We start from the raw sequence: 18469 nt of genomic DNA, 5'->3' as shown, positions 1-18469 counted from the left end.
CGTACCTTTGTAACCCGCAAATTTGTTGCGTATGAGCCTGTCAATTAAAAAGCTTGACAATAAACTTCTCATTAATAACCTTTTTGGTAACTGTGTTACGAAGAGGTTGTGGATTAGTTTTTTGTTTAAGAATTATTTGACCCATTTGCCTTATTTGACAAAACATTTATTTTTTTTTCTTCTCTTCCACCCTTCGTTACTTTTTCATTTGTTCATTTATTCGTTTGCTGGATTATTTTTTTTTTTCATTTTTCACCCCGCTGGTAGAAACTGTTTGGCGCGCCACGAAAGGGGCAGCATAAGTAAAAGCCCTTCGACAGCCAACCAGCTGATCGCGTGTACATATTATACACATGTACCTTTACATATGTACCTTTACATATGTACCTCTACAAATGTACCTCCACAAATGTACCTCTACAAATGTACCTTTATATATACATTTATTTATCTGTGCAATTATGTTCATTCATATATACGAGCGTGCAACACATGTAATTCACATAACTGACAGGAGTACGCAATACGTACCGAGCATGTGTACAAATTTTTACGATTAAATGTGCGCGCCCCGCTGCATCCTCTACCCGATTACCTCCACCCTGCCGCAGAAAGGAAGCGCTTGGTTTGACTAATTAAGCGCTTTCGCGCAGAAGCGAGGGAGCAGCCCGCACTTTATACACGTTACGTATACATTTTACATTACATATGATATATATATATTATATATAGAAGAGTAAATTTACCTTGTTTCGCTTCGTGTTTTATTCTTCCCCTGTTACGTAAGTAATTTTTTTTTTTTGCTTGTACATATTACCAGCAGTTTTGTGATTAGTTCTATTTGCCGTGTTTCTTTCCGTCGTTTGTTTTTCTCGCGTTAGTTTTTTTTTTTCGCACGTCAGTTTTTCTCGCGTTAGTTTTTTTTTTCCGCACGTCAGTTTTTTTTTGCGCATTTACCCGACCGCACTTGAATAACCTCATTTTATTTCCCCGCGTTTGTGTTTCGCACGCTTTGCTTTATCTCCTTTGATTTCCTTCCCCCCTTGTTTGCTCCTTATTTGCAATCGAGAGGGCCATATTTTATGGAGGGCGCAAAAGCGGGGCCGTGCTTTTCCCAAAGTTGGCACACCTTGTGACTCCTTGAGATTGCTGGCCTGACCGCCCCGGCGCAACACATATATAAGTACATGCTTATAAGGACATACGTACATATATACAATATATATTCACATGTTTGCATGTGTGTGTGCGTATACCCTCCCGCCTTTGCTTCCTCGTTGGTCTCCCTTCTGCACGTGCACATTTTGCGCGCCCCTTATGCGTGTGTACCCCTGCGTGTAGGCAAAATTGACTCGAGATGCATTAGTCGGCCCGGCTAGCTAGGCCCTAGCGAGGACTCGATCTGCATTTGTGCCCCGTTTGTTTGTTCGTTAATTAGCCCAATTTTTTGTACCCCTCTCCCCTCCGTTTGTCCTGTCATTTCCCCCTTTTTTATCCTCTTCTTTTTCCACCTGTTTGTCCGCATTTCGCTTTGCTGTGTCCAATTTTGCGCAATTTTTCCGAATTTTTCCGAATTTTTCCGAATTTTCCCGAATTTTTCCGAATATTTCCGTCCCGTGTATCATTACTCTCCTTTCCATTGTTGTCCCTTTGTCACCCACGAGACGTGCTCTCCCGCGAAGCAACAACCCCCTGCGTGGGTCCGATATAGTCACATATATATATTTATATATATACACTTGCCGAACAAGAACTAAGCATACCTTTTATCACCTGCACGGACGTCGAAATTATGAATTGATTGCAAGGTGAAGCAAGAATTGTTGAGCAACCAAAAAGAGCATGCCGTTTTGAGGAGTGCAGAGAATTTTCTGATGTAATAAATGACATAAAAAAATAAAATAAAATAAAAGCAACCTCTACCGATTCACAGCTGTATAGAAGGAAAAACGCACAAAGAAAAAGAAAGAAAAAAAAAAAAAAACAAACAAAAAACACAAAAAAAAAAAAAAACTGTATCCTCCAATTGATTTATTAATCCCATTTATACACACACAACAGACAAGATAATTTTTAACTCCATTTTGCTCTTTTTCTTTACCCAATTTTACCGTCAATTAATTAAAAAAGGAAAAATATACATATGCGTGTATTTGCCAACTTGCAAGCACTCCCGTAACACATACCAACCCCAATTTTAAGACAAAAAGAAAACTTAACTGAAGCGCTTGTAGAACGTGCCAGTAAATTAGCGAAAAGAAGTATCGCATCGTTGTGTCAGTTTCTCGCGAACTTCTCACCATTCAGTTTATAATACCCAAATCATCACCCTAAGTCAGCCTACACCATTTTCGCCAAAATGACTTCCGAAGAAAATATAAATTACCACTACAACCGAACGAACTCGAATTCCTCGCAGGACAAAAAAAGTATTGATGAGGAGATTAGTGCAAATGAGAAGGCGATAAAGGACGAGGAATCTGAAGTCGAAAGCCTCAGAAGATTAATCGCACCGCTATCGAAAGAACAGCTAATAGACATCCTGGCAACATCCGCCTTGATCCATCAAGACATACGTGACAAGTGCAACGAAGCGGTTGCTTCCTCCCCATCTACGAGAAGGCTAATGGTTCGTAACATCCCATTCAGCACTCGTGATGAACAATTTTTAAAATACTTCGAGACTTTCGGAGAAATCGAAGATGGAATTATAGTACGAGAAAAGGAAGGCAGATCAAAAGGGTATGGTTTTGTCACTTTTAAATATGTCGAGTCCGTGCAGAAATGCTTAAAAAGTAGTCATACCTTAGACAATAAAGAGTTGCAAGTAAGATTAGTAGCTGACCCATTTACAGATCATTATCAAAATAAATTATTCGTCCGAAATTTATCCCAAAAAACAAATGTCGCCACGTTGAGAGGCATTTTCGAAAAGTATGGGAAATTAGAAGAGTGTGTAATTATACATGACAATGAAGGGAAATCCAAAGGATATGGTTTTTTAACCTTCTCTTCACCAAAAGAAGCATTTAAAGTTATGCAACAACCCGAACGAATTATCGACAACCGAGTTGTTTTCCTACATTTTGCTGTATCACAAAATTATAAAAAATTTCAAAATAATCAAACCTTCATGAAAAAAAACCAAAGCTACGCCTATTATCAAAAAAATAATAATATAAATAATATAAACAGTCATAATAATTATGTCCGAAGAGCACCCCTATATCATCATGAAAGTGAGGTACCTAATACTTTTAACTACCCAATCTCGTTTGTTCCAAATATATACACGAATGTCCCCCATGGCTATCAGTTGAATTATCCCGCAAATTTGGATTCTTTTAATGCCTTCTACAGCAATACAAGGTATTAATTTTTTCTTTTTTTTTTTTTTTATTTACCTGACTTGTTCATACATTTTTGATAATTTTTGTACATTCCCATTTCAGTTAAAAAAAAAATAGCCAATTTGATCCAATTCGTTTTTTAATTTTTTTTTTTTTTTTTTTTTTTGTAATAATATTTGCCTTATATGAATGGCTGTATCCATGTTTATGTGTATATGCCTAACTGTGCGCAATACGCAATATATATAATACGGCTTTTTTTTTTTATGTTTGCCTGGGTATAAATGTAAATATAAATGTAAATATAAATGTAAATATAAATATAAATGTAAATATGAATGTAAATATGAATGCAAATATGAATGTAAATATATATATATAGATATAAATGTAAATATGAGTGTAAATATATATATATGTATATACATATGCATATACATATACATATATATATAACGTATAGTGTTAGCAGAGCCGCCGCCCCTACCCACCTCTCCACGCGTTTGTATGCATGTTGTATGTGCCTTATATGCTTATGTACGTGAGGGCGTATATGTATATAGCCTTCACATGCATATACGTATAATGAATAGCGTTATTAAAAAAAAAAATTGCTTTCATGCTGCTCACCTTCGTTTGTGCATATAAAAATGGCATGTCTGCGGAAACAACCTGTCATGTACCTGTGCATAAGTGTGTACCCCCTACATATGTATATACATGTGTACATATATATATACGTGTAGGCATACATATATATACCTATACGTATACATACATATACGTGTAGGTGTACATATATATACCTATACGTATACATATGGTGGCACTTGTGCGCACCCATCCCCGCAACACACATGCGGTGCGTGCATAGTTGCTGTGCACGTGCCTATGTTTATGTCGATGTTTATGTCGATGTTTATGTAAATTTGTCTTTCTTCCCATTTGCTGCATCATTGCAAGTGTTACGCGTGTGCGCATAAATAGGCTTACGTGTTCACAAAAAATAAAAAAAACATTTGCGAAAATAGCTTTTTTGTTTTTTCATATATATAAAAAGAAAAAAAAAAAAAAAAACTCACCCAATTTGTCCATATATAAAAGTAAAAAAAAAAAAAAAAATATAATCATAACTTTTTACTCCTTTTGGTTTTCCACGCCAAAAAAGGAAGTGGTGTCTCACTTTTGCGAAAACTGGTCGACTCGCATGTTAGAACAGCGGACCGAATGGACATAAGCGGATTTGTTATTTCCTTTTGGGGCATATCAATTGTTGAGAGAAGGCAAAAAGAAGGTGCCACATGGGGGGATACACCTCACTTTTTGTCAGGGATACTCGTCACTTTTTGCCTGGGACACCCACTACCTCCACCAAGGAGCGCGCAGCTCTCATTGCATAACATCTCACCAGGATGAATCACCCTACTACCGACTGTGCCACCCATGTAGGACGCATCACATAGGTGTGCTTACACGTACTCCAAGTAAATGCCTATTTGCTCCTCATTTATGTTTTTTTCCTTTGCAAATGTTGACCTGCACATCGATTATCGAATAAGGGGGGACAACACCAAGTTGGACCCATTAAAGAGTGCAACTATACGAAATGTGTTACAATGGAGGATTGAACTCTGTGTAGACGGGCACAGAGGTGAGTCCTCTCAGCATCTAAAAAAAAAAAAAAAGAAAACCCTTTTTCTCCATCTCAAATTAATTTCCCCGTGAGAATATTCAAATTGTGTGATACAAGCGGGATGGTGATTACTGGAGGTGCAGTTGTGTTGGGGTATGGGCGATACACTTTTCACTGCTACTGTATTGTTAAGAACCTGGTACAACTGGGGAGCTAGCCCCTAAATGAAAGGTATCAACCAGGGGGGTAAAAATGTTAAGCCACGTGAAGGGCTTTGTACGTGCGTTTTTGAGTAGGCCCTCGCGTGGAGACTACTCATCACGGGGGTATATAGCAGGGCGACCAAAGAAAAAAAAAGGAGTGCGCAAGGTTTGCATACCTGAGAGGGCTCAACTTAAGGGAAGCAATCTAGCCGTGGCAAAAAAGAACAGCAAATTAAAATTAGGAATAGAATAATTTTGCCAGAAAAAAAAAAAACGCCAACAAAACGATTCTATACACGATTGAGGGAGGTGCAAAGTTAGGGCTATGCTAAATCCCCCATTTTTTTTTTCCAATCCTGCGCAGAATTATCCCTAAAAAGTCTGACGCTGCAACGTTGTATGCGCCGATCGACAAATAGATAAGCGGGCGAGGTACACAAAGAGTTGTATTTACACAAACTGACACGCAAAGCTTCTTTCCCCCAACAGTGAGTGGCTTTGACCAGCCAATGGCACCGTCCGAGCTGCACAAACTGAGCTACTGGGAGGAAGTGTATCAAGGCGAGAAGGAAAACTACGAGGAGGCGAACATCCAGCCGGAGGAATGGTTCGAAGAAAACTGTGACAAAATTATAAACTGGGTGAGCAACCACTTTAGCCAAAAAGAAAAAAAAAAGCAAGTCGCCATTCTTGACGTCGGGTGCGGAAATGGGCTATTCCTGAACAAACTGCGCCAAAGAGGCTTTGGCAATTTATGCGGCTTTGATTTTTCCGCGAGCGCCATTGAGCTGGCTAAGAAACTCTTCGGGGAAAGCGGCGGGGAAAGCGGCGCGCACAGCCGTATGAATCGTGGCGCAGACCCCACCGACGTTTATGTGCAAGTGTTAGACATTTACAAAATCGCAGAAGAAATTGCAGATGACTCAAAACTGAAGAAAAAATATCAACTGATAAACGACAAAGGAACATTCGATATATTTTTCATGAATGACAAAGCGCAAGAATATTTAACTCATGTATCTTTTTTTTTCCAAGTAGATACACTCTTTTGCCTCACATCATGTAATGCTTGCAAGGAGGAGTTACTATCCATTGTTAACCATTTTAATCGGACCAATGCGAAATTTCGGTTGACCCTTTTTGATGAGATACGTTATGAAACTATAACCTTTGGGGGGGTGAAAGGACAGATAATCACTACTTTGATTTTTGCGTGTTCGTAATATGGGCCACCATGTATGTGTTTGTGTTTTTGTTTGTCGGGGGGGGGAGTAGTCCGATGGTGAATAGTGCCGACGTGGTGGTCCACCTCATGGTAACAGGTGTGTGTTAGGGTTAGGGGCATGTCTAGGAGTACCTCAGAGAGGTGTCCCTAGACAAGCGTTTACCTATCTATGTGTATATATGCAAACATATGCCATCTGCTATGTAGGATTGCACACGTGGGGTTAACGGGATGGGAAAAAACCTTCTTCAGGTGAATCCCAGCATGTGCCAATTGCACGCTTTGACAAAGGTAGGGAGCGTCACAGTAATGAAGCTCCCACGACACATGCGAAAATTGTTCTGTATCTTTCTCCCCCCCCCGTTTTGTGTTTATCCACGGGGAAAGAAAACTCTGCACATTCACGTAAAATAAGTGCGCCGCTTGTAAAGGCAACCATGTTCGTTTTTCGCTACCCACCTTTTTTGTACCGTTTGCTCCATTTTTTTATCCGTGCAAATGAATTGCGTAATTAAAATGTCTGTACCTTGGGCATGGCCCATTTTTTCGTCCGAAAAAACGACACCATCGTGTTAAGAAAAGGGATAAAGGGAGCAGCCGCTTCATTTAAGTCTCCCTTTTTTGCATTTCGCTATACCTGTTTTGTTCAACGAACCGTCCCATAGTGGATAATCAGATGGAGATGACTAGGCGGTAGGTGGTTCTCCAAAAGTGTAACCGACCTTGCGTGGGAAAACAGTGTGTCATGTGAGTAGATGTGCTCATCACGGGTAGGGTCAATTTCGATACATGTTACCTAATCATATGAATCCCCCACCCATTTGGTATATTTCTCATTTTTTTTTTTTTTTTTTTTTTGTTGTTCTGGTGAAAGGTTGCCATGCCATCATTTTATGGTTGCCCCTCTTTGAAGCCATTTCCCTCGGTGCCTCGTTTCCACTTTTTTTCCACCTCCGCACATTCGAACGCATAGTAGGTAGAAGCGAAAAAAAACGTAACCAGATCAGGCAACACGCATATATGAAGTTCCTTTCCGCCTGCACATCTACCCAACTGCCGATTAACCATTTAGCAGAAATGAGCTGAGCAGGAAAGGGAAGCCAACCCGCTGCGTGAGTTCTGACAGGGAGAGAGCCCAACATCCACCGCCAAAAAAAGGAAAAAAGAAAAAAAGAAGAAAAAACGAAAAAACGAAAAAACGAATAAACGAAAAAACGAAAAAACAAAGCAAAACGAACCAAACATGAAAAAGGCGCAACAAATCGTGCAGCAGGGAAAAAGCGAGCAACGTGAAAGCATACACCCCGAGTGAACCCCGTCCTCCTTTTATAAGATACAAATTAAGATGATTAAAACGATTTTGTTTGTCCTCCTAACATTCGCTTTCTCTCTGAGTATGTGTGACGCAAAAAAAAAAGGCCCACTAAAATGGGCACATTCATGGGGGTAGGACAAATACAGCTCTTCCCTGGCGGATACCCAAATGTGTGTCAATGCATAGATAATGCAATAAAGCTGCCTTACCATTCCATAGCTGTAGCAGTAAAACATTCATGCATGGTGCCTTCTTTTTTTCTTCTCCCTTCATACTTCAGTTACCCACACTTACTCGAAGTACACCCCGCAGAAGGACTGCCCTCCCCCAGTGGGCAGCAGACACTTGCGTCAAATCAAACCGCACATGAGCATTTTAACAAAAATTAAAAACTACACCGTTAAGGCGATCTACAAAACGAAGGTCGGTGCGTTGCTCAACCTCTATTGTCGCCTAACCCTCACCGCCGCTTAACCTCCATTGCCGCCTAACCCTCACCGCCGCCTAACCCTCACCGCCGCTTAACCCCCATCGCCGCTTAACCCCCCAACTCGCAGCTGCTCACATACGTAAACGACATAAACAACCTAAACCTGCGGAACGAGAAAAACGAATTTTATTTAATCGCACTACCCCTCAGCGATAAGTTCAACCCCTTCGTCGGTGAGTCCTCCGTTTGTACAAGTAGCGCTGCTTCGTTCCTAGCGGGGTGACTGGTACATCCACATATGTATGTTCTCCTGTTAGAGGGAAAACAAGCACGACAGTGCTGCGAACCGCTGTCTTGATCAATTTCATTTTCCCCCGCGCTGCTCTCCGAACGTCACAGGTACCTTTTGCCACAACAACATCCAGTACAGCGACAAGGCGTCCCTCCCTGTGTTCATATATGACATTGTAAGGGAGTCGCAGAGCGGATTCACGCAGGTGGCGGTCCTCAGATGCAGATGCGCCGCTAAGAAGCGCCCCTAAAAAGCGCGCCTAAAATGCACCGCTAAAATGGGCCTCTAAAATGCGCCCCTAAAATGCACCCCTCAAACGCGCTGCTCAATCACTAATCCCTCCTCTTCTGAGTAGCTCCTAAACAAGCACATCGAAGTGCCCTGGAATTTCGTCATTGAAAAAGTAGACATAAAAAAAAAACCCTTTTACAAAAATATGCGCATGTCGGATACGAATGCTTTCTCCACATACCCAAATATCAACAGTGAGTTTTTTTGAGGAGCGTATGAGGATTATTCCTATTCGAAAGGACATCCTCAATAGGTATTTGTTTCTTCGGAGAGTACACCCCCGGCTGGCACTTCAATTCATCTCATGTGTTTCTCCACTCTTTCATTCACTTTTCTACTCAACTACAGAATTAGACAGAGTATTTATAAACGTATTAGATTTCAAGGCCAAAAAAAATTTCATTTTTTTGCCCACATGGATCATGCAATCATTGCAGCTTGAGTAGGCAAAGGATATACCCTCATAAATGGGAGCAATCACCGAGATTGCTAATTTTGGGAGTTACTCAGCCATGGGGCTTTCTCACCTTGTTGGTTAGACTTCCCCTTCCCCGATTCTCTTCCCTTCTTAGTGACTCACTCCCCTCCTTTTTTTTTCCCCCCCAATGCCACTTTCAATTTGCAGATGCTTCGATGTCGTAAGGATCCGATTCGTCAAACTGGAAACTGCGTCCAGCGTTGTCTTACAACCACACCATAAGAAATTTTTCAATTTAAGTGAACCAAAGGTGTGACAAAACAAACTGAAATGGAGTGAAGTAGCGAAAGGGCACCACGTCACAAAAAGAGTTTTCGTTCACCCGTTCGTTACTCTCATGTGTTTTTTTTTTTTTGCATCGCGTCTTCTATTATCACTTCAAAACACAGCGTCGTCTTAGCGATAGTTTTTTTTTTTTTTCACCCTCATTATTTACCCCCTAAATAGAAAACGCTTGAGGAGAAGCTGCGGTACTACTCCTGCCTGACCAAACACGGCACCATCTGCATAAACCACGACGGCGTCGACTACTACTTTGACGTCATCAAGATGGACGCAGGTATGAACCGAGACGCTCCGCCCAATCGGAAGCGAAGCGGGAGGCAATAGGCACTGCAAAAGGCACTGCAAAAGGCACTGCAATCGGAACCGCTAACCGAACCGCTAACCGAACGGCACCTCCACCCCAATCCACGTGCAGGAAAAAAAAAAGACGTCGAAGTAGCCTCCATCCAAGACGCAGACGTAATTTTCGACTTCGTAAAGGAAAAATACGACAAGTGAAGAAAAAAATAAAGAAGAAAGCATCCCTGGAAGCATAATTCCTTCATTTGGAGTCCACTCGTTTGCTCCTTTCCCATTGGGTTATTTGTCAAGCACATTTCGCAGTAGATCTTAATAGCGCGGCATCTTCAGACAGCACACACCCCCTCGGAGAAGCTCACGCCTAACCGCAAGGACGCATTCATCTAAACATATAACCTCCTCTCGCAATTTTAAAAAAAAAGGAAAAGCCAAAATGGAAAAAGAAAAGCAAAGGGAGAAGTCAATTTGGGAGTTACACTTTTAAGCGCGGTAAGAGAGGAAGGCGCCATAGACAGAAAAAAAAAAAAAAAAAAAAAAAAATATAATAACACAAAGTGGCCAACAAAACTGCCAACTACGCAGCTGAACAAAATAACGCAGATTAAAAAAAACACTCCTGTGGGTGTAATCATACGGAGCTACTACTCAAGCTGGGGTAGCCATGGAACGCACAAAACATGTTCGTGTCGGGGGCAGGGGGCCGCATCGGTGCCCCCGAGTAGCAGTTAAACACTGGAATGGAGGATGAATGAAACGAGTGAGGAAGGTAAATAAGGATCAGGGAAAGATAAAACTAGGGCAGATGACAAAGTTTCGACAAAAAAGAAGCGGGCCCGTCACTTCCATCGGGACGCCAATCACTCTTTTTCCCAACATGGGAAAAGGTACCCCATTTTGGATGTGCCAATGAAGGAATATACAACTCGAGAATGGTCGGCGCAGTGGCGAGGTAACCTCCGTCGGGGCAGAGAATCCATCTCTGTTGCGGCTGCCGATGTCGATGCCGATGCCGCCGCTCTATCCGCCGCTGTACCCGCCGCTGTACTCGCCGCTTCATCCAGCGCCATCACCCCCCTATTATTGACACGCCAGGCAGATGAACCGCCGCTCCCTAAGGCACTTCAAATGATACAGGTGATTACAAAAAAAAAAGACAACGCTGTCACTTCTGCATCTACGTCCCCCATCGGAAGCACACAAATCGAAGTAAATATTATGTTGGCAGAAGCTACAAAAGGAGGAGAAAATAGACACATAGGGTTTATCATGGATCTGCTCATAATAGTAATAATTCGATGGTACCTCCCTTTGAATGTGTAACGGTAGCTCTAGTGGAACCTCTTGTTCTTCCTTGTCCGTCTCGCTTCTCTCAACCAGTCCGTGATGCCCATCCATATATGGCAGCATCATATCTAACTCGCTGGAACGCTTGTCCTCCACTTTATCATTAATGAAGTAGTAGTCATTTATGTCCAAAAAATACAAATGATTGTTTTTCATTTCCTTTTTTATAATTCCATTATATATAACGTAGCCTTTTTTTTTAATTTCGCCAAAACGATTGTATGTATTCGCTTTGCACCGCATCAAAATTTTGTTGTAGTTATCGCTGAGCTCACTTATGTAGAACAGTTCCTGCAGGATACACATTAGGGTTACGTAATGCATTTCACGGGATGTGTTATCAACCAGATGCTTCTTTATCATCATTTCTTTATGGGTTGTACTTGGAGAGGAGCCTCCACTGCAACTACGGTGAACTTCCATTCGGTTACTTTTCCTTTTGCCCTTCCGAGTTGAGTGACCCTTTCGACTTCCTTTCCCCTCCCCCTCGGTGTACAAACTGAGCATAATTTCTCTGTCCAGGTTTGCGAAGTGGACGTTGCGGCGCACATACGTGTCGATCGCGTCAGTCCCGCCAATCGCGTCAGTCCCGCCAATCGCGTCAGTCCCGCCAACCGCGTCAGTCCCGCCAACCGCGCAGTGGCAGTTCGGCTCCGTCTGCCGAGGTGGCTTTGGCTTCTTCTCATCGGGGTGGACCCCCCCTAGCCCATCCGGAATGTCACCACCGTTCGATGCAAACACACTATGTGCATCTTCCTCCCCTTTGCTCGTTTTCTTCTTTCCCCTCCTCAGGCGAAACCTTCTTTCCGCCCCACCTTCTGAAGCGATAGCAACGTGCCTTCCATGTAGGAACCCCCTATCTAAGCCACTTAAAAAAAGGGCCCCATTGAGGGACGCTAAATTATCCTCGGCCTGTTTCATCACAGCATCATCAATTAAGAGGTTATGAATCTTCACGAGGTAAATAATTTCATCGTAGTTGCTTAACTGCTTGTAAATTGTTAACGCCTTATTTATGTAGCCAAATTTTACATACATAAATGCCTTGACGCTTAAAAAAAGGTTTGCTCCCCGGGGTCTCTTTTTTGTTGGCTGCTTTATGTAGTTGAACAATTCTTCAAGCTTTTCCTTCTCGACTTGCTCGTCTAGTAGATACCTGTACAGCAGCATAACTCGTTCGTTTTGGAAAAGGCTGCTTTTTTTCGACTTGGCGAGCCTCGTGCGCGGGGGCGCTTCCTCAACGGGGGGGACTTCTTTACCGGTGACTGCCTCCTCAACGGGGGGGACTTCTTCACCGGTGATCGCTGCCTCACCTGGGGGGACTTCCTCACCGGTGACCGCTGCCTCACCTGGGGGGGACTTCTCCACCGGTGACCGCTGCCTCACCTGGGGGGACTTCTCCACCGGTGACCGCTGCCTCACCTGGGGGGACTTCTTCACCGGTGACCGCTGCCTCACCTGGGGGGACTTCTCCCACCATGTGCAGCCGATCGAAGAAGCATATAAAGAAGAGGACGCGCTTGAAGCTGACGCACCTGTAATGTCTAGCCAGAAAACTCACCAAAAGAAACGGCTCATAAATAAACATCAAAAAAAGAAACAAGTGAATGTACCTGCTCAAATATTTCACATTTTTTACATGCTTCAAATAGGTGTAAAGAAAGAACGGTCTCTCCTTTAACCTTTTTATTACATCCTTTGGATTGAAGAAATATTTATACTTATTTTTCTCCTTCACTTTTACGATCACTAACAGCTTTGCTGTTTTTATTTTACTCAAACGAAATAATTTTAGTACAAATTTTTGTGTTACTTTTTTGAGTACTTGCCAGCTGCATTGCTTCAAGTATACAAATACCTTTTTGTTTTTTCTTCGAACGAGCATTTTGATGATTTCCATTTTTTTTACGTTATTAAATTCTTTTTCGAATAGGCTCAAATTTTGTGGAGAGCTATCCTCTGCTAGGTCTTCAAAGGTGAGGGGCACACTACGACGGTGCGCTGCTGAATTGGAAAAATAATCATTCGTCAGGTTGCTCAGCGTTACTGTGTTGGCTGTATTTGTACCATTTGAGTTATGACTTAGCCTGTTTGGGGGGCCTTCCCCCCCACTGCTTCGTCGCTTCGTTCGTTTTTCCTCCTCCCTGGGTTGCCTTGCGGTTGCGCTTTGGGGGTCATCCCCACGGGGGGTCTCCTCATCGGCTCCGTTGCCGTTCCTGTCGCGGTTTATGCCTCCGCTTATGCCGCGGTTCCTGCCGCTGTTTATGCCGCCGTTTATGCCGCCGTTTATGCCGCCGCTTATGCCGCCGCTCCTGTCGCTGTCCCAGTCTGCGTGATCTCTCCTAAACTCCATGCTCAAGTACGTGTTCTTTTTTTCATCGTCGCGTTGGTCACCCTCATGACGCCCATCACGCTGGTGCGGCAACGGACCCGACAACTCCTCGCAATTGGGGATAATAAGGCGGCCCTCGCTGCGGTGTTCGTTACGATGAAGGTCCTCCTCGTTCGTGAGTTTATCTCCCCCCCTTGCGCATGCGCTTTTCTCCTTATACCTGTTACTGTAGCAATTTTTTTCCCTATTTGTGCATCCTTTGTTACTTTCTTGTAGGCATGCAGCAGGTAGGTTCTTCTTTTTCTTCTTCTTCTTCTTCTTTTTCTTCTTCTTCACTAGTTTATCCTCCTGCCCTGCTGTTGCTGTTTTGTCATTACTAGTGACTTCACCGTTGTTGCTGCTCCAACGAGGTTCTTTTTTTTTTTTTTTGCTCTTCCTCCCTATCCTTGCATAGTAATGCAAAAGGGGCAGAACCAAGGGGGATGTCAAATTTAAAAAAAATGTCAAGCAGGATATCGAGAAGGATTCCTTTTTCGTCGCTTTTTTTTTTCTTCTTTTAGAGCGGCGCCGTGGGCGCTGCGTCTGCTGCGATCGGTGGAGTGACTTGCGTAGTGCCTTTCGCAGTTCCTCCCGCAGTGACCTCCTCTGTCGCAACTTTCGCTACTCCCGTCGCTGCTGTGGGGGCCACCCTCCAATTTCGCAGTGCCGATTGTGCTTCTCCCCCCCCTGCCGGTACCGCTACAGCTGTCAATATTACCACCGCCGCTGACACCACCGCCGCCACTGCGAACAAATTGTTTCTTCAAAAGAGATAAATCGCCCTCGAGGAAAAGCACAATGTGCTTCACCAACATGCCAGCATTCAAATCAGCGTTCGATGAAATTTCGTAAACCTTCCGAAATTCGTGAGCATCCGTAAGTAACAGAAAAACCAAAAATTGGTTAAACAGCTTTTTCGTTGCAAAAAAGAGGAAGCTTTTTTTTTTTTTTCTTTTTTCACATGGGGAAGATTTTTTTTCTTTCTTCTTCTTCCACTCGTAATTAAGGCGTTCTTTATCCCTTTTCGTTTTTTTTTTTTTTCTCCCACTTTTGAGATGATAATAATAAAGGTGAAGGATGTACAAAGCGCTTTTAATTTTTTTTTTCTTCCCCATCCCTCTACGTGTCATGAATCTCCTTTTTTTATCACTTACCGCGTACACAGTAGAAGAATGGCCGCTCCTCCCCTTCTGATGTGTTCTCTCTAATTTCAGTTTTCGATAAAACATCGAAAGGATGTGCATATGTTTTCGAAGGAAAAACATCTCCATGACGTTGTAGATAACCCGATACTTGTCGCAAAAATGGTTACACAGCAGGATAAACACATTTGCCGCGATGAAGTAATTCGTCCGTTTTATGAAGGCGTTTATAAGGGATAGTCCAATCTGAGTTAACTCTTTTCTACTGATTGGCTGCCTCTTTAGCGCATCAAGTAGGAGAAAAATGTTTCTTCCATTTTTTCCGTTTTTTTTCATAACCTCAGAAAAAAACTCGACAACCGTTTTGGATCGAAACTGCAAAAGGGTATTTTTCCCATATATGTACAGGCAACGTTCGATGGTGTCACTTCGTTTTTGCTGCCCCAAATTGGGAGTAATTTTCATGTACTGGAATAGGTTCGTTATTGGGCTGGCCCCCCCTGGGTTACCGATTAGGTGGGAATTCTCCGCTCCATCCCAAGCAATCACTTCAGGGGGTAACTTCTTAATTGTGTTCCCCTCCTCCGTGGTGCTTCCGCCCCAGTTTGCATCACCACCACGATAAGGTGTGCACGATGTGTTTGTAAGGTACCTTTTCTTAATTGTGTCCTTTTTCGCACCTCCCATGTAAAGGTAATTTCTACACATTAGGTAGTTCCCCCTAGTCAGTATGCTATGTTCCATATATGTACAAGTACGGTGATTCACCCCATGGCATAGCGCACCACCCAGGGAGGTAATGACCGAGAGGAAGACTTCATTATCAGGGAACCCATTCTGGTGGTGGTAATAATATGGACTTATGCTAATAATCGAATTGTGCATATCGAACTCGTTTGAAATGCTTATTTTTTCAATTCCATTTATTTTTTCAATTTTTACAATTTTCACATTTTTCCCCCTCGCTATTGTATACTCCCCCTTCTGCAATTCGCATATGTGAATCGACTCCATCGCGCACATCATTTGGGGCTCCATTTGGAGCTCATTTGTCACGCCGTCCACTTTGTCACTACATGTATTCCTCTCCGCACAGTTATGATTCACTGACAAGTCCGCTTTAACGTTTTTTTCGCCGTTTAAGCTACCTGCTTGGCTGACCTCTACCTTTTGGATCATCTCGAGGTTAGCCAAAACCACATGCGCAATTTTCGTTTTGTCAAAAAAGTTCACCACGAAAATGGATGCACCAGTGCAGATAAAGACATACAAACTGTGCCAATGTAAACTTAAAATGTGCTGCCCTCTAAACAAAACGCTGTTGTTTATATGAAACTCAAAAATGTTCAGAACGGACACGATTTTATTTGACGTGAGGACGCAAATGCTATTACTTTGGTGGTGGTCATAGTAGGGGTTAATCACGCAGCAGTTTAAATTTTTCACATTGTAACTCGATATGTTATTGTGCAAAAATTCCTGAGCAATGGTTTTCTCTTTTTTTGTTAAATGCGCATACTGTTTGTCGTTCAAAAATATGTGCTTTTCATCTTTGTCAAAACTGTTCAAAATTTTATCGTCACCTCGGTATGGTGTACTTGCACACGCAGTGCTTTCGTCAAAATTGCTATCTCTTTTGCTTATGTGAAAGTGATTCCCTTTGCACATGTTCCTTCTATTTAGGTGCACAACGTACAGGTGGTTAGAGCTGTCAGCAAAGCACAGAGCATTTTCCTTTTTGCTCACAGAAATGTTATTTATGGGCGAAGTAGCCACTCGTCTACTCAATATGTTGTTTAAATTTTTGTCAAATATGCTCACAATTCCACCTGAACAGGTGGTTAAAAAAATACCTTCAAAAATGTGTAGACCGGTGATGTAGCAGTTGTCAAAGGTGTGGCTAGCGCATTTGCAGCATCGGTGATGAGGTTTTCTTTCTCCTTCTTCGTTGTTCATTTCTCCACCAGGTGGTGCAGTGACCTTGAGACAACTGCCATTTGTATTGCTCGCGTTCCCCTTGCAATAACTTCTCTTTATCATTTCCTTCAAATTTACGTACAAGCAGTAATTTTCCATTTTTCTCAGCTCGCCACATTTTTGCAACTTTCGCACGTTCAAACACCTGTGAATGTAACTCGCTCGTTTCCTTGTTCTACAACTTTGTGCATCCACATCGTTGCAGCGCTTTTCCCTGAGCGGGGGGAATGTGCCGTTTGGCATCTTCGTCATTGTGCTATGCTTAGGTGAGTTTGCTGGACTTTCATTTCCTTCTTCCCACAATATTACGCTGCTTTGGAAGCATTTCTGAACATTTTTCCGTTCTTCCCCTAGCGCAAGTAATTATTTATTCATTTATTTGTGCATTTATTTGTTCATTTATTTATTCATTTGTTTGTTCATTTATTGTTTTATTTTATTTTATTTATTTTTATTTTTTTTTTTTTATTAACCGTTCAGGTGATTTTTTTCCCGCATTCTACAATTTTTTCATTTGGCTTGTTAAAAAAAAAAAAAAAAAACTCACACGTAAGCCCCTTTTTTACGCATATCTGTTTGGCCACCCCATATACCACCCAAATTGTCGCGTCAAACTAGTTCTAACATGGCTATCGTGGGTCGTTCGAGGCATCCTCATTTTGTACTATATCTGCCGACCTGTTGCAAAGCATCAAGTTTAGTCATCTTTGGAATAACCCCAATGATAACATTTTTGCACACAGTTGGGATTTTACAATGAAAGAATTGTCTTATTTTGGTTCACATCGCGTGGGCTAAGTTTACCTGTGAGAGTCATTTAGGGGGAATGGCACTTTTATCCGTCCACCTTACGTTGCATATTAGCAGACCGCACTCTTGTCAAGGGTTCATTTTGCTGCTACTCCGTTCACTAACGGGCTCATGCTTAACAGCGAAGAGTATGTCTTCACAGCGTATGTACACATAATGCGTAGAAAAGCACACCGTTTTTTCTATTGTCTATATAGATATATCTATGGACAAACGTTGGGCATTCTTTGCCAAGAAGCTTACCCCACCTAGTGTGCTTACGCACACACCGTTTTGTTATTAACCGTTCAGGCAAAAAAGTTCTATCATTCCATTTGCAATTTTTTTTTTTTTTCGCGGAAAAATTATAACCTGTTCAGGTAAAACTTTTTCTCGTAATCTGGCTAGCACTACATGGCTAGCTGTGCTGATGCGGAAGCATTTTTTACTCCTCCGCCTCCTCCGCAGAGGTACATACATACGCGGGTATACAACCGCATAGAGAGTTAATTAAAACTGGCGTGGCCACAAAGGGAGCAATTTTGAAAGGGATAAACATTCCCAGTGCAGTAGTTCTACACAGGGAACGAATCAAATTGTTGCACAGTGGGACATTCCATTTCGTTGTCGCATGCACCTTTTTCTGACGAACAAACCGCCCTCCACATTCGTATGCAGAATCGCTGGGAGACAAAATTTTAAAGATAGTGTCTGTCCCTTTCGATTTCTTTTTTTTTTTTATAAATCACTTAAAAAAAAAGTGAGAAAAAATTCTTCCTTGCATTTTTTCAGTTCGTCATAAAAATGATCAAAATATTGCGCCGTAGGAGTAAAATGAATCAAAATGGATACACCGCGTCGGTATGCACATGCTAACGCGCCTACTTGTTGCTTGCCATTCCGCATTCATCATAGCAAATAAACATGACGAATAAAAATGAATGACAAAAGTGGACAACCAAAATGAATTTGGCCAGCGTTGCACAAAAATTCACGAGCACGGAAAATTGTTCTTCGTTGGGCAGAACAAATTGGAATATTTGA

At 42.2% G+C, this 18469-nt stretch overlaps 4 protein-coding genes across 4 annotated transcripts; 3 read left to right on the top strand and 1 right to left on the bottom strand.

The window, feature by feature from the left end:
* Positions 1-2359: 2359 nt before the first annotated feature.
* PCYB_072430 (rna-binding protein) lies at positions 2360-3376 on the top strand (the record flags this gene model as incomplete). The annotated part of the gene is made up of 2 exons (XM_004221640.1): positions 2360-2827; positions 3245-3376. 2 exons carry the CDS (start codon positions 2360-2362, stop codon positions 3374-3376), a joined length of 600 nt encoding a protein of 199 aa, XP_004221688.1.
* A 2692-nt stretch (positions 3377-6068) lies between these two features.
* On the top strand, positions 6069-6407 carry PCYB_072420 (hypothetical protein; the record flags this gene model as incomplete). Its single annotated transcript, XM_004221639.1, has 1 exon — positions 6069-6407. A coding segment is annotated over one exon (336 nt), but the record flags the coding sequence as incomplete, so codon positions are not given.
* A 1599-nt stretch (positions 6408-8006) lies between these two features.
* Positions 8007-10000, top strand: PCYB_072410 (hypothetical protein; the record flags this gene model as incomplete). Its single annotated transcript, XM_004221638.1, has 8 exons — positions 8007-8149; positions 8284-8389; positions 8556-8623; positions 8804-8933; positions 9088-9181; positions 9365-9467; positions 9665-9776; positions 9918-10000. Coding segments are annotated over 8 exons (837 nt in total), but the record flags the coding sequence as incomplete, so codon positions are not given.
* Positions 10001-10879: 879 nt separating this feature from the next.
* Positions 10880-16888, bottom strand: PCYB_072400 (hypothetical protein; the record flags this gene model as incomplete). The annotated part of the gene is made up of 4 exons (XM_004221637.1): positions 10880-12197; positions 12624-13362; positions 13471-16112; positions 16719-16888. 2 exons carry the CDS (start codon positions 16886-16888, stop codon positions 13982-13984), a joined length of 2301 nt encoding a protein of 766 aa, XP_004221685.1. The 3' UTR covers positions 10880-12197; positions 12624-13362; positions 13471-13981.
* Positions 16889-18469: the final 1581 nt, after the last annotated feature.

The sequence above is a fragment of the Plasmodium cynomolgi genome, chromosome 7 (genome assembly GCF_000321355.1).
Source record: "Plasmodium cynomolgi strain B DNA, chromosome 7, whole genome shotgun sequence".
Taxonomy (NCBI): domain Eukaryota; phylum Apicomplexa; class Aconoidasida; order Haemosporida; family Plasmodiidae; genus Plasmodium; species Plasmodium cynomolgi.
The sequence above is the reverse complement of the archived record's forward strand: the minus strand, read 5'-3'. Positions and strand labels throughout refer to the sequence as shown.